The sequence below is a fragment of the Triticum urartu genome, chromosome 4A (genome assembly GCF_056163025.1).
Source record: "Triticum urartu cultivar PI428250 chromosome 4A, HENAU_Tu73, whole genome shotgun sequence".
In the NCBI taxonomy this organism is placed as follows: domain Eukaryota; kingdom Viridiplantae; phylum Streptophyta; class Magnoliopsida; order Poales; family Poaceae; genus Triticum; species Triticum urartu.
This window is the reverse complement of record NC_141876.1, coordinates 335,571,648-335,587,951: the sequence shown is the minus strand read 5'-3', so window position 1 is coordinate 335,587,951 and position 16,304 is coordinate 335,571,648. Positions and strand designations below refer to the sequence as shown.

Genomic DNA, 16,304 nt, shown 5'->3' with positions numbered 1-16,304 from the left:
AATGAACTGCTGCATGTCCACCGCGTGCGAGAGGGAGAGCATATAGCGAAAGCTTCTCCTAGTGTTGCCAGCCACCATGCTCATGGGCGAGGGAGGGACGCGGCTTCATTGACTTACTGCTCCTGCCTTTGCATGTATGACAGGTGGGCCCAACAGGTGGGTGGCCACCTGTCATACAGCCAAAGGCAGGTGTAGTTAAGGCATCGGAGCTCAGTCCGCAAGGGAGAGGGCGTTGTAGTAATCAAACTTCTCGTTGTTGTACGAGTTGACGCGACACATCAAAGCACTACACTCGATATATTTCAATAATTTGCGTTTACCGATACATTATTTACAATGCATGCATGCATGCCGTGACTCTCCTTTTGATACTTGCATGTGTTGATTTAATGCACCTTGAAGTAGTATGAATATGTGATGGTAAAGCTTTGTAATGCCCCGGCCCTAAAGCAAGAGATGGTTGTGCACGAGGAAGGCAAGATCATGCAGACGGAACAGGACCCGATGATGGAGCTCTCTATGGTATCGATGGACCTCACCCTGCTCCACTACCCCTTGAAGCCTCCAGTGTATCACGTTCGAATACACCTCGTCCGTTCGGCTGATTGAGCAAGGTGCAGGTTTCTTGATAGATGTGTTGTTCGATTGATTTATGTAGTGCAAGGGAGGGCACCTGGCCTGCGCAAACTGCCGCATCGAGCGCCTCGGGAACCAGCGGCAGTGCCAGAAGTGCGAGCATGGCGGTGGCTTCGACATGCGGAACACGGCAGTGGACACCGTCCTCTCCTCGGTGAGGGTGGAGTGCCCGCATCAAGGTTGTGGGCTCTATGTCACTTACCACAAGCTCGCCGATCACCAGAGCATGTGTCCGCTCGCGCCCTGCAAATGCTCTGTGCCCGTATGCGGCTATGAAGGCCAGTTGCCGACGCTCTCCCACCACATCAGCACTGTGCATCCCATGCCCATGCACAGGATCCAGTATGGCAAGGTGCTCCAGCTACAAGTGCCATTGTCGGAGCCACGGCTCTTGCTGTTCACGGAGGAGGACAGTCACGCGTTTTTCTTGGTCGGCGGCGTGCTTGACATCGGCGCGCCTATCGCCGTGTCGGTCGTCTGCATCAGAGTGGGGGTGTCCCCACAGTCGCACTGCGTGGCCAAGCTGTGGGCGAACAGCCCGCCGAGGGAGCCCAAAGGCAGGACCGACGTCGTCAAGGTGGAAATGGAGGCGACAAGCAGCAAGGATCCCGACGACGCTACCATGCAGGAGCTGATCTTCTTCACAGTTCTGCCTAAGCTGCTGGCCGGGGCTAAGCTAGTGTCCCTCCACATTCAGATTGATAAGCTCACGTCCTAAATGATTCTACAGTGCCTTCTGTTTATCTTAGTAATATGCTAATGTAGGGGTTAGATCGATCTACTTTAGCTTAAGAGATGGTAGGTTTTGGTGGCGATGCAACAGTTACTTCGACATCAGATCAGCAGTTAAAGTAATTTCCAACAGTCAAACATATATTTCGTGTCTGTTGGATATAAAGATCCTTTGGGTAAGAAGTATAACGACAACAGCTTATATGCTTGTTTGTTCACGAAGTGTTCCATACTTGTGCAAGTTGATGAGACACATCAAAGTAGTACTACTACTTGTAGTACTCCCTCCGATCCTAATTTCTCCGCGCATAAGTCGAGGCGCAGATACCAAGGAGGGCCTAGTTGTGTCTATACTTGGACAACTCACCCGACTGCGCACCAGGCAGATGAAGCTCGTGTCGTGTGCGGCCCGCACATTAACCAAAACCTCGTGCCTCCAGCTTAGCCTCCGCGTTTTAAACTTCTCAATCTCAAGGCCAAGGAGTAATGTGAAACCTATGATAGAGCCAATCGGATGGTTGAGAACACTACAATTCGTAGCTACAGATGTGTGTGTGGGAGAGGATGAGTGTGTGCGTGCACCTTTTCTCTTCTTGTATAACGTACTAAACTCAGAGTACAAGTGTATGTGGGTGGCATCGACCTAGGGAGCTAGATATGGTGTGTGCGAGAATTACCAAGAGATAGGTGTAATGCGTCTGAAAAAAAGACTAGTCTATAGCTCGCCAGAGGCTATTCCTGTCGAACGCCCCAATAACCATAAGATATGTATCCGACGTGCCAGTTATTGCACATACACAACAGTAGAAAAAGATCTACCATGGCATATGCTACACCATGGCCGGGAACACGTGCCCATGCTACGCCATCCGGGAATAGTGCCGCACTTTGAAACTAGAACCGTCAATCAATTTTGAGCTTGCGTCTCGTCACATTCCAAATTACTACTACCATGCTATATTTAACTACAAACTTGCTCACACCGATCACAACCTAAACGGTTTCCCACTTAGGAGCGTATTAGTACTCGGTTATAAATACTACTTATGCCAAGATGATTGCACATTCCTCCTCAACTCCTCATCCACAAAAGCAAACAAGTCATTCAACATCCTTCCCTTGCGTCTACCATGGCCAGCGTGAGTTCTGGGTCGAGAGATTACCACCAGGGAGAGGCAAGCATGGAAGCGGAAGCACGAGAGATGTCCCGCCTCACCACGAAAGCAACCGACATGTCCCGCCACACGGAAGTAGCAACACAGAGGTACTGCCGGGCCGCCGAAGCATCACGGAGGTCCTGCCGCGTCGTCGATGCAACAGACTGGTCCGGCCGCACCGCGGAAGCAGCAAAGATGTCCCTCCATGTCGCGAATGCAGTAGAGATGTCCCACCGCGCCACGGCGGCCTGGGAAAATGTCTCGCGGACAGGCGACGACTCTTACAGGCGCATTCATGCGATCGTCCATAGCCAGATGCATCAGATCTCCGGCTGGGAGAGTTTGCAGGACGACAAGAAAGCCTTGCTTGAACAGGCTACCAGCATCATCCGACAACTAAGGGAGGGCAATGAGAGGCTCCGGGCTGAGCGCGACCTGCTGAGGGCCAAGATCTCTGAAGTGCAGAGCAGCAGGAGGAGACCAGGGCCTTGTTGAAGAGGACCGGCGTCATCGTCAAGAAACTTATGGAAGAGAATGACATGCTCCGCATCAAGCGCCAAACACTGGTGGAGGAATCCGTGGATGCTCTCAAGCAGCGTCTTGAGGACATGAAAGAGCTCTTCACCGCTCGTCGCGGATACTACTTCCCGTGGCCTGCAGCAACGCATCAAGAAAGTAGAGATTAACGAGCCAGATCGTTGTTTTCCTTCTTCTTTTGCCCTTGTGTATTTCGGGCGTGGCCGCATGTGGCTTTTTTAATTATCTTCCTAATTATGTAAGACAATTATTATCCACTATCGTCATCCTTATATATTCATCAGTCTCACTATAAGTCACAGTAGATGCTATATCGGTCCATCGGATCTTACATCAAGATCCGTGCAAAATTTTCTTTTCAGATTTTCTTTTCTCTCTCTTAAATCTCAGTCGAGTGAGACATAGCCACGCCATTAAACAAAGGCTCAGGCACCACTAATGGAGACCTTGGGAGAGAGGTGGATGGTAGATGGAGGTCAAAGGGCTCTCCTCCCGATAAGCACGCGCAGGGGTCTGATCGCATGCCTCCCATACTCAAATAGCAACCCTGCACGGCACCTCCTAGCTAATAAAAAAGGGGACGCGTGCCGGCACGTACATGGTAAATAGAACACCCACAGTTTCAGTAATACTTGTGTTTATGATTGTAAGATGACAACACTTGTTCCAAAATGACTTTGTTGATTGTTAATGTATGCACCTTCGCAAATCGGACAGCAAAATTACCACATCATGTTGGTGCCATGTCATGACACCAAGCCAAGTTTCATGATTTTCATGCGTGTTTTGGATTTACAGGAATTAAAAAACCAAGTTTCTCAATGTTTCCAGTCGAGCCACGACGCCCAGATGTTTGAATTTCATTCCAATTTCTTGCATGGGGCCTAGAAATTCACCCGAGGACACACATGTGATTTTTCAACCAACTTTGGTGCACGGGAGCATGTGCTTGTATTTCAAATTTGAATTATGCACATTAAATGGCCAGAAACTCAATTAATGTATAAAAAGGCCAAATGAACCCGGAATAATTCCAAAATTTAACAGGGCACTCATGTAGTTCTATGTTGACTCTGTAAAGAAACTCAAGGGGGCAACGTATATCGTTTAGCACTCAAAGGTGACACGTTCCCTCTCAGAGCCACGAACATTCTTGAGAGAAGCTCCAGTTTGCAAGAAGCTTATACCAAAACTTGTTCCAAATTGGCCCAATTTTTTACCACAACATGTTAGTGCCATGACATGACACCATGCCAAGTTTCATGATTTCCAGGCGAGTTTTGGATTTACATGAATTTTAAAACCAAGTTTCTCGATGTTCTTGGTCGAGTCACGACGCCCATATGTTTGAATTTCATTCCCATTTCTTGCATGGGACCTAGAAATTCACCCAAGGACACACATGTGATTTTTAACCAACTTTCATGCACCGAATCATGTGCTTGCAGTTCAAATTTGGACTATGGACATTAAATGTCCAGAAAGTCAATTAATGTATAAAAAGGCCAAATGAACCCAGAATAATTCCAAAATTTAACAGGGCACTCATATAGTTCTATGTTGCCTCTGTAAAGAAAATCAGGGGGGTAGCAGCGTATATCGTTTCGCACACAAAGGTGACACGTTCCCTCTCAGAACCATGAGGCTTGTTGAGAGAATCTCCGGTTTTGCAAGAAGCTTATACCAAAATTTGTCCCAATTTAGCCAAAAATTATACATATGAAAATAGGGTTTAGATTATCCCGAACATCTCGCTACCTAGACCAATGTACTCTGATTTGTATTCTACATAAAATGGATACAAATATTTGAATTGGAGATCATATGGTACATGTAGTCCATAGTGAAATATGATTACAGCTATATGCATGTTTTTTGTTATCAAGATAATATTTAAATGATTGTATAACTTGACAACAATGGTATTCAAATAGGGAAAATTGATTCAAATTTAGTCCATATGGTAGACAATATGTTCATAGGGTGGAGTAAAATGTTCATATATGATGGAAGATCAAAATGTAGGACTACATCCATTATAAACCGCAAGGTCACCTAATTATATATTCGTTCAACATAACATGGATTCAAAAATTGAAATTCGAGATCCTGGCATTTGTAATCATATAAAAAGGGACATGACTCTTTCTTTTGGTGGGAATTGATTTGTTTTTTGTTGTAGTTGAGGGAAGTGCGAATCGATTTGGTACTGTACAGGGTAATCTTGTTCTCCCGATTTTTTTACATTTTTCTTGTAGTTTTTTCAATGGCATTTATAGCAATATAGTAAAAGGGGACATGACTCTCTTGTGTCTTGTATGAATTGTTTTATTGTACACGTTAAGTTTGTTCTACCGAACAAGGAATCCGCGCCTTGTTATCCCGAAATTTTCAAGCTCGAGTATCTTTTGTCTCATCTGCTTTGAAACTCCCGCCTCTTCAACCCATGCCAAACCTTGTTATCTCTAAATTTCGACACACGCGAAAACTCCCTCCTCATCCGAAATCAGTCCCGCAGCCCAAACACGCGAAATCCCCCTTCTACCCCTTAGCCGGAAATGTCGGCTCAACGTTGCGGTGTCAAAACCGGTGGGGGTATGCTGGTAACTTACCCTACATTTCATACAAGCGTGTCCCTAAGCCATGGCTCCCCCTACCTTCCCCTTTGTCCCCCATCCGTACACTGAGGCCGCCAAAACCCGTGAAACCCCATGCTCCTTCGTTGGCCTACCGACCGCCGCCCAGCCGGAGACTCTTCCCCGACGACATCGTCCACCGCAACAGCTCGCCGTCCCTCATCCACCGCATTGGATGAGCATCCATCGTCGACCTCGTCGTACCGCCGGATCAGCCGCCCCGTCCTCCACCTCCAAGGAGCTGCCCCGATGTTCGCCTCATCTATCATGCCACCTCCATCCCCACAGCGCCGTCTTGACATGCCCCACCGGAACCACAGCACACTCACCAATTCCTCCGATGAAGCCGAGGACAACTCGGCGCCACCAAGGAGGTTCTGCACTCACCGCTGCATTTTATCTTTTATTTGATCTCATGGAGCTGCCGGTGATTGATACCGAGCAGCCATGGCGGGTCACCATCGACGGCGCCATCTCCGGCCACTTCATCCACGTTGTCTCTCCCCCATGTCATTGCTTCCTCGACGGTGACTTCCAAACCGGCACTAGCTGCAGCTGCTCCAGCTTTCGCTCGCACTGCTGCTGCTGCTCCGGCTCTCGCTCGTGTTGCGGCTCTGTTCTTGCTATCGGTCATGCTGCTGCACTGCTCTTCCTTTCGTTCATGCTATTGCTCTGCTCTGCTATTGCTGTCGGTCGCGTTGCTGCTCCGCTTGCTCTCATTCATGCTACTGCTCTGCTCTTGCTCTCGCTTGTTGCTACTGCTGCTGCACGACCTCCGACAGCTACAAGAGTTGCTGCTTTAGCACTCGCTCACGGTGCTGCTGCACGACTTGCTCTCTGCTAGTGTGTTCCCTACTCGAGCGTCTCCTGATTTATTTCACTGCTTTTCTGCTACTAGTGCTCGAATGCCCTAAACATCTATTGCAATGCTCTGCTACTAGTTCAATCAGTTTCGACAGTAAAATTCAGTTTCGACTGTAAAGTTCAGTTTCTTCTGTTAAGTTTAGAGTGAACAACATTTATGGCATATGTCAGAGCGGCCGTGGCGCGAATGATGCGTTTTACATCTAAAACTTTTTGGTGATGTATCTTACATCATCTATTGCAGATGATATTAGAGTCCCACTTCAGATTAACGTTGTCTGTCTTGTCCTGCTTCAGCCTCGACATCGTACACCTCACTGGAGCTGCTCCAGCAATGGAACTGTCCATCACAGCGGAGCAGTACCCTCGGCGCCGTTTCCAGAGGCCTTAGATCTTCTTCCCCGCCTCCGACAGTCACACCAGCATCACCATATCCTCCACGTCCAACCCAATGATGCTGAGGTCGACAAGGCTATGCCAAAGAGGTTGTACACTCATCGCATCATTTTGTTACTCTGCATTCATGTTGATCCCTCAGGGATCCTTTGCTATTGAACTACTATGGTACTACTATTCATGCATTTGGTTAGAAGTTGTGGAGCAAAGCAAAACTGGAGGATTTTTTCCTTTGGTGTCTCTTTCAAAGAAAAAACATAGGAATTTTAATATCCACTTGGACGTCCTTTTAAAATTAATATGCATGAAGAACAGGACTAATTGCATTACTGGCATAATAAGATTCTTATTTTTTTTTCATTTTCACGTGGTTCGACTTTAATTTGACCATGTTTCTCCATTCCTGTGTTCTTCCAATTCATGTGAACCAAACACCCAGGTTGACAGAAATCCTTTGTTTCCAAATGCTCTGTTTTGCACATGCATTCCTATCCTATTCACGTGTTTTTCATGTCCCTGCATTTATAGACTCCTCCAATTCTAAGGAGCCCTTACAGATTTACTTCATTTTCAGATAGGCGTCAAAGAAAACTATGTGTGTTATGTCTTGCTCCTGTCGTGCCGTCATCCACCCCACCCGAGGTGCACCATCGACAAAAGCGTTCATTGCAGTAGAGATTCCCCCTGCAGACATTCTTTGGCCACCTCAGATCATCTTCCTCATTGTCGGCAGCCACGCCAACTGCATTACCAAAATCGACTGAGTAGATGAACCTGAGGACTACACAGTTCCGGAAGAGAGGTCGCAGTCTTTCGTGTTTGATTATGTTATACATCGGTTATTATTACCTGCTACTTTATTATTCAAACTTGAGTTTTAAAATGCTCGTGGGTCTCATATCGAGGCAGCAATTAATAGTAGTTGTCTACTATCTGGTTCATCTAGGGTCTTCTACGTGGTTCATGTTGGGTGGGCAACAAACAGTAGATGGTCCATTGTCTATCTTTTTAAAGTGAAGCTATAATCTACCTGCTATCATTAGTTTTGGATCTATCCAATCGTTTGCTACCATCAGTCTTGATTTCTGCATGCATCCCTTAGGCCTTACAAAAACTAACTATTTTTTTATTATGCATGTCAGTTATTGTACACAACCGTACTGAACATGTAGAGAAAAAGAGAAGACTGTTGCGTTGGAATATAATGTCATGCAGATGTCGCTCCATGGTGGGTGAAGTGGGGCCCCCTTCCCTCCATTCCATATTGTATTCTGGAGGAAGATAACTGTTCAGATGGGGATTCAAAGGGAACCGACCACTCCTATTTACCACCTGAGGTGTTTGCTCTAACCTGGCATGCTGATGTTGGTCATATCATGCATATGGCGCCTCGCATTGCTTACATTATACATCTTATATGTCATCGGCTTGGTTTAGATTTGCTTTGTGTGAATGCCACATGTTTGGTTTCTATATCATACTCCCACGGTTCCTAAATATTTGTATTTTTAGAGATTTTAACAAGTGACTACATATGAAGAAAAATGAGTGAATCTACACTCTAAAATATGTATATATACATCCGTATGTGGTAGTCCATTTGAAATCTCTAAAAAGACAAATATTTAGGAACGGAAGGAGTATATGGGAATTATGCAATGCCATCTTCTTTAGCCAGGCATCATATACGTGAATCATGCAATGCCATCCTGTTTATCCAGTCACCGTATATGTGAATTGTATCGTGCCATATTTTTCTTCATAATGTATTCCATTTGTCAACAATGTTTATACATTCATCTACTCTTCCTGTGCATCAGCCATTTGAGTCGGTCATGGGAAAATCTGGAGTGAAAACAAGGTCTTCTGAGCAGTCAGTGCTACCTGTCAATGCAGATTTCTTGCTGGTTACATATAGCTCCTCGGAGGATGATTCAGAGACAAATGACCAGTCGTGTCCCCCCCCCCCCCCGAGGTGCATGCTCTAACTTGGCAGGGTTATATTGCTCATAGCATGCATATGGTGTCTTTCATTGTCATGCCATCTGCTTAGATTAGACATGCTTTGTGTGAATGCCTCCTATTTGTTTTCTATATCAGATATGCGAATTATGCAATGACATGTTTTTCAGCCAGTTATCATATATGTGAACTATGCACTGCCATGTAGCCACGCATCATATATGTGAATTATCTCATGCCATCTTTTTTTCATTACGTATTCCATTTGGCGACAATCTGTGTATATTGAACTACTCTTCATGTGTGTCAGCCGTTTGAGCCAGTTATGGAAAAATCAGGAGTGAAAATAAGGTCTTTAGAGCAGGCAATGGTACCTGTTGAAGCATATATCTCGATGGTTACAGGGAGCTCCTCAGAGGAGGATTCAGAGACAGATGACCAGTCCTATATCCCAGGTGAGGTGTATGCTCTAAGTTGCAATGTTTATATTTCTCATATCATGCATATGGTGTCTTGCATTGCTTAGTTTAGAAATCATATGCACAATATTGAATTCCATTTTCTTAGTTTAGAGATCATACATGCGAGTGCCAGCTGCTTAGTATATGAATCAATTATGTCAATTATATCATCTCATCCTGTATACTTAGACAACATGTATGTGAATTATTTCATCCCAACCTATTTTAGAAAGAAATCATATAGTTTTGTCATGTCATCATGTTTAGATACTCATCATATGTTGAATTATGCCATTATATCTCGTTAAGTTATCCATCATATATCTGAAACTGTGTCATGATATCTTGTTTAGTTAGGCATCATATATGTGAAATTGTGTCATGCTGTCATGTTTGGTTAGACAACATATATGTGAATTACCACATCTGTCTATCATACAATGTCTATACGTTCAATTTCTTTTCTTGTTTATCAGCCATTTGAATTGGAGGGGGTGATGGCAGTATCTAAGGGAGCAAAAACCCATTCTTCACAAAAGACAGTGCTACCCGTTGATGCAGATAGAACCATGGTTGTACTGGCCCACAAACTAGCCCCACCACACATAATCAAGACTCTTCCAGATTGCACACTTACACCGTTGGGCACAGAACCAGCTACAACCCATCTAACCCCAACCCCAGCAGATAGTAACCCACTTCTAGTTGCAAAGCACCATGTCCACCACAGAGTACCCCCGCACGAGCAGTTTGTAAAGCCACTGCAGTGCCCAAAGCATGAAGACCACCACAGCAAACCCAAACACCATGTTTAAAGCAGAAGAGCAACTGTTCTTAGGTTAGATTCCGTAGCTATGGTCCATACTCCTTTGTTGTTGCATCACTATATTTACTCATACCAACTACTTTCAAATTTGAAGGATCCAATTGAAACTCCAACGACGTAAAAGGTATGTTTTATACCTATTTCTTTAATTGGATTGTTGTTCTAACTTCTTACTCTATGTTGATTTCAGTTTCAGTTGTATAAACAGTTATTTTCCCATGTGATACACATTACAAGTGTTGCCAATGTTGTGTAGTTTCTCACACTTATATTCTGCCTATGCTGCTGTGTCTTAAAAATATATGAGTTGAACTGTGTCTATCTTGGTTTGGCAACATAAACTAGAATGATATGGACAATACAATGACCATAGTACATAGATATATGTTTGTTTCATGTTGTCATCCTGTCCACCTTACTACTGAACCGATTTACCAAAATGAGTTTTGTATACTACATGTTGAACCTGTCATGTGCCTGCTTGTTTCTCTTGTAGTATGTGAACAGAATATTGGAGAAGACCACCCCACTATGCAATGGTAGAGAAAGTAATGTAGATAAGGTTCAAGATGGTGAGACAACCCTGTTGGTCTCCAAGAAAGGTGATACAAACGATAATGTAGACAGTGAGAAAACGCCATAGTCCTGCATTGATGCAGTGTTTGAGTTACTAGCCAGTACCGCTGGCACAAGCTCTTCGAACTCGCTGCCTGAATCACTTCGGCTTCTTTAGTCTCAGCTACTAGCTCAATGGCATCAGCCAGCTGTGCTGCGGCAAGAAGCCGAAGGACTAAGGAAGTCCCTGCAGAATTCAGATGCATACTTTCTTGTGCAACAGCAAGGGCTGGAGGATTTAAGCACCAAACAAGAGAAAGTTAATAAGCTTGCTAAGCATCTTGCCAGCATTATGCGTACCCAGGATATTGTTTCTTGAGCTCTTCCGAAGTGGTTTCAGTTCTGGACTTGTTTTGTCATGGCGTTTATTTGCGTTGGTCGCCAACTTTGACAACCAGTGTATATGACATGCTACTTTGTTCCCTATATTTGCATTGGTGGCGAACTTTGATGCCCAGTGGATGTAATATGTGTAATAGTCGTGATAGCCTAGCATGCTTGCTTATTTATTTCCTTGTTGTCTTGTTTATTTGTTTGCTTGTAGTCAGTGCATTTCTTTTTCCGCGGTTTGCTAGTGGCCGCAATAACCTATATTTTAAAACTAGGCCACAATAACCATGGGCTACATATTTATGGTAGTTACCATGGGCCTCCTACGGGCCATAGAAACAATGGGCCTTCTATGGGTCGTAGCATCAATGGGCCTTCTATGGGCCGTATGATCGATCGGCCAAACATGGTCCAACAACAGACCGCATTATGGGCCTTAAACGGGCTAGAGCTGGAATCGTCCGTTCATGGGCCGACCATAATGGGCCGTCATTAATCGGCCGTATTTGATGATGCTATGAAAATGGCCTAAGGGATTAACGGGCCACAAAAGGGCCGACTATAACCACGGGAAGAATTTGGCCCACAATCAAAAAAGGCCAGTAACAGGCCGTAAGTAACCGACTGCTGGAAATGAGCCCAAGAATAAATGGGCCCTGAGAAGGCCGAAATATAACATGGGCTTTAAAGGGCCCATTGGAATAATGGGCCGTTAATGGGTATAAAGTGATGTACTATTCATTACGGGCCGATTAATGGGCCAAGAGTTACAAAGTGCCTCATATGGGCTGAAAGACGTCATGGGCCAAACATGGGCCAGAAGTTACAACGGGCTGGAATCATATTGGATGGCCCAGATGACGCTACTGGGCCTAATTCTGATAGGCTGTAACGGGCCCTGGGTTAGCAGGCTATAAATGGGCTATGTGCAAACACGTCGTTAACAGGCTTTCCATGGGCCGACCCGCTATCTTTTGACCAAGTCAAACGGGCCGACCTTTTCACAGGAATGGGCCTCTGTTGGGCCGTGCCGCATGTCGACGTATCATTGGCGCATGTTGTCCAATGAGTGGATGACATCTGTCCCAACGGTGAGCCGACACGTGTTTCCTCCAGCCAACGATAATTTTACATGTGGAAAATCCCCATTGGTCCGAGCTGTTAACGGGTTATCGGATCCAATCTAGAACCCGATAACTTAACGGCGACCCGTTATGGTGGGTGCCATGTGTCAGTCACCCTTGACGAAAGCACTTCTATGACGCGTGATTTATCATCATGGAAGTGGACACTTCCGTGATGATAATTTTGGTAATGTCATGGAACACTTCTACGACAGCACAGGTATGATTATCTTGATTCTGTCATAAAACCGTCATGGATGTACATGCAAGATAGAAAACGTGACCTACTGTGACAAACGCGTATCATCACGGAAGTGTATTTTTTGTAGTGTATTGCCATGCAACTTTCCATCTTTCCGTTTATATGACACGCTCCATCATTGTCATATTGTTTTGCATGATCATGTAGTTGACATCGTATTTGTGGCAAAGCCACCATTCATAATACTTTCGTACACGTCACTCTTGATTCATTGTACATCCCGGTACACTGCCAGAGGCATTCATATAGAGTCATACGTTGTTCTAAGTATCGTGTTGTAAGTAAATAAAAGTGGGATTATCTTCATTATTAGAGCATTGTCCCATGTGAGGAAAGGATGATGGAGACTATGATTCTGCCACAAGTCGGTATGAGACTCCGAACAAAAAAAAGAGGCCAAAAAAATGAGAGAAGGCCCAAATAAAAAATGAGAGAAAAGAGAGAAGGGGTAATGCTACTATCCTTTTACCACACTTGTGCTTCAAAGTAGCACCACGATCTTCATGATAGAGAGTCTCCTCTGTTGTCACTTTCACATACAAGTGGGAATTTTCATTATAGAACTTGGCTTGTATATTAAAATTGTGGGCTTCCTCAAATTTCCCTAGGTCTTCGTGAGCAAGCAAGTTGGATGCACACCCACTTAGTTTTCTTTTTGAGCTTTCATAAACTTACAACTCTAGTGCATCTGTTGCATGGCAATCCCTACTCACTCACATTGATATCTATTCATGGGCATCTCCATAGCCCGTTGATACGCCTAGTAGATGTGAGACTATCTCCCTCTTTTTTGTCTTCTCCACAACCACCTTCTATTCCACCCATAGTGCTATGTCCATGGCCCACACTCATGTTTTACGTGAAAGTTGAAAAATTTTGAGAACATCAAAAGTATCAAACAGTTTCTTGGCTTGTCATCGGGGTTGTGTATGATTTAAATATTTTGTGTCATGAAGATGGAGCATAGACTATATGATTTTGTAGGGATAAGCTTTCTTTGGCCATGTTATTTTGAGAAGACATATTATGTTGTTAGTATGCTTGAAGTATTATTGTTTTTATGTCAATACTAAACTTTTGTTTTGAATCAGACGGATCTGAACAGTCATGCCACAATAAAGGGAATTTCATTGATAAATATGTTAGGTAGCATTCCACATCCAAATTTCTATTTTTATCATTTACCTACTCGAGGACGAGCAGAAATTAAGCTTGGGGATACTTGATACGTCTCCAACGTATCTATAATTTTTGATTGTTCCATGCTATTATATTATCTGTTTTGGATATTTTATATGCATTAATATGCTATTTTATATGATTTTTGGGACTAACCTATTAACCGATAGCCCTGTGCCATTTCCTGTTTTTTTCCTTCTTTTAGAGTTTCGCAGAAAAGGAATACTAAACGGAGTCCAAATGAAATGAAACTTTCGCAATGATTTTTCTTGGACCAAAAGACATCCAGAGGACTTGGAGTACACGTGAAGGAAGCCACGAGGCACCCACAAGGACGGAGGATGCGCCTAGGGGGTAGGGCGCTCCCCCCACCCTTGTGGGCTCCTCGTGACTCCACCGACCTATTTCTTCTGCCTATATATTCTCAAATACCCCAAAACCTTCTCGAGGAACCACGAAACCACTTTTCCACCACCGCAACCTTCTGTACCCATGAGATCCCATCTAGGGGCCTTTTCCGGTGTCCTTCCAGAGGGGGATTCGATCATGGAGGGCTTCTACATCAACACCATTGCCTCTCTGATGAAGCGTGAGTAGTTTACCACAGACCTACGGGTCCATAGCTAGTAGCTAGATGACTTCCTCTCTCTCTTTGATTCTCAATACCATGTTCTCCTCGATGTTCCTGGAGATCTATTTGATGTAATACTTTTTTGCAATGTGTTTGCCGAGATCTGATGAATTGTGGATTTATGATTAGCTTATCTATGAACATTATTTGAATCTCCTCTGAATTCTTTTATGCATGATTTGATATCTTTGGAAGTCTCTTCGAACTATCGATTTGGTTTGGCCAACTGGATTGGTTTTTCATGCAATGGGAGAAGTGCTTGGCTTTGGGTTCAATCTTGCCATGCTCGATCCTAGTGATAGAAGTGGAACCGACACGTATTGTATTGTTGCCATCGAGGATAACTAGATGGGGGTTTCATCATATTTCTTGAGTTTATCACGCTACATCATGTCATCTTACTTAATGCGTTACTTTGTTCTTATGAACTTAATACTCTAGATGCAGGCAAGAGTCAGTTGATGTGTGGAGTAATACTCGTAGATGCAGAATCGTTTCGGTCTACTTGATACGTACGTGATGCCTATATTCATGATCATTGCCTTAGATATCGTCATAACTTTGCGCTTTTCTATCAATTGCTTGGCAGTAATTTGTTCACCCACCGTAATATTTTCTATCTTAAGAGAAGCCTCTAGTGAAACCTATGGCCCCCCGGGTCTATCTTCCATCATATAAGTTTCATATCTATAATTTTAGTTTCCTATTTACTTTCTTTGCAATCATTTACTTTGCGATCTATAAACCAAAAATACCGAAAATATTACTTTACCGTTTATCCATCTATATCAGATCTCACTTTGCAAATAACTGTGAAGGGATTGACAACCCCTTTGTCGCGTTGGGTCAAAGTTGGTGTTTTTTTGTGCAGGTATTTGGTGGCTTGTGAGTTTTCTCCTATTGGATTGATACCTTGGTTCTCAAAAGCTGAGGGAAATACTTACTCTACTTTGTTGCGTCACCCTTTCCTCTTTAAGGGAAAAACCAACGCAAGCTCAAGAGGTAGCAACGCCTGCTCCGGTGCAAGCCGTGATCCTTCGATTCCTCCTACCACGGGTGCGGCCACGAGGTGCACCTCTTGCCCGGAACAAGACGGGCAGGGCAGAGCGTTGAACAGTGCCACCGACCCCCTATCACGTCCCACTCATCACCAAACTACTTTGGGGACTGGACCACGATGACGAGAACACGGTGATGCTCCCACTGGTTCTTCCAGAAGTCGAGAAATGTCGTGGTCTTCCTCACTGGCAATGCCGAGCACAGCCGCGGAAGCAATGACGCAAGCTCAGCTCCTGTTGAACTTTCCACCAACGGCTGACAAGATGGATGAGTGGAGGGCCACTATCGAGAGTTGGATTGGCTTTGCTAAGGCCGGAAAGTCACAGCATGTGGAGCCGCCGCGAGGCTGACAAACGGCGACGGCGGCCTGAGACATTGGCCGCGTTGAGAGGAATATGCCAACAGTGCAGTCACCTCTGCGGCAATAGACCCAGTCGTAGCCTCAGCGGGCCTAGCGAGTCGACGAGCCCGACGAGACATCAATGGCTTCATCTGACCCGCAAGCCCGTCGTGATCAGCGACGAGTTTTGGAAGACTGGCGGAAGGAAGATGCATGCGTCACCATAGAGCAGCATTGAGAGGCATGCCGTCAGTCCGACAGGCGCAATGGCCCAAATGACGAGGAGCCCGCGCCCAGTGTTGGCGGGTACCTACATTTTGAGGTCGGGTGCCTGATGTCTACTACGCAACTTTCTTCTTGTAGACACATGTTGGGCCTCCAATCGCAGAGTTTTGTAGGATAGTAGCAATTTTCCCTCAAGTGGATGACCTAAGGTTTATCAATCTATGAGAGGTGTAGGATGAAGATGGTCTCTCTCAAACAACCCTGCAACCAAATACAAGAACTCTCTTGTGTCCCCAACACACCCAATACAATGGCAAATTGTATAGGTGCAC

At 44.8% G+C, this 16,304-nt stretch overlaps 1 protein-coding gene across 1 annotated transcript; it reads left to right on the top strand.

Moving 5' to 3' along the window:
* The first annotated feature begins 456 nt into the window (after positions 1–456).
* On the top strand, positions 457–1,408 carry LOC147975768 (E3 ubiquitin-protein ligase SINA-like 10). The gene is made up of 3 exons (XM_087520571.1): positions 457–576; positions 659–1,317; positions 1,402–1,408. Exons 1-3 carry the CDS (start codon positions 457–459, stop codon positions 1,406–1,408), a joined length of 786 nt encoding a protein of 261 aa, XP_087376697.1.
* The last annotated feature ends 14,896 nt before the right edge of the window (positions 1,409–16,304 follow it).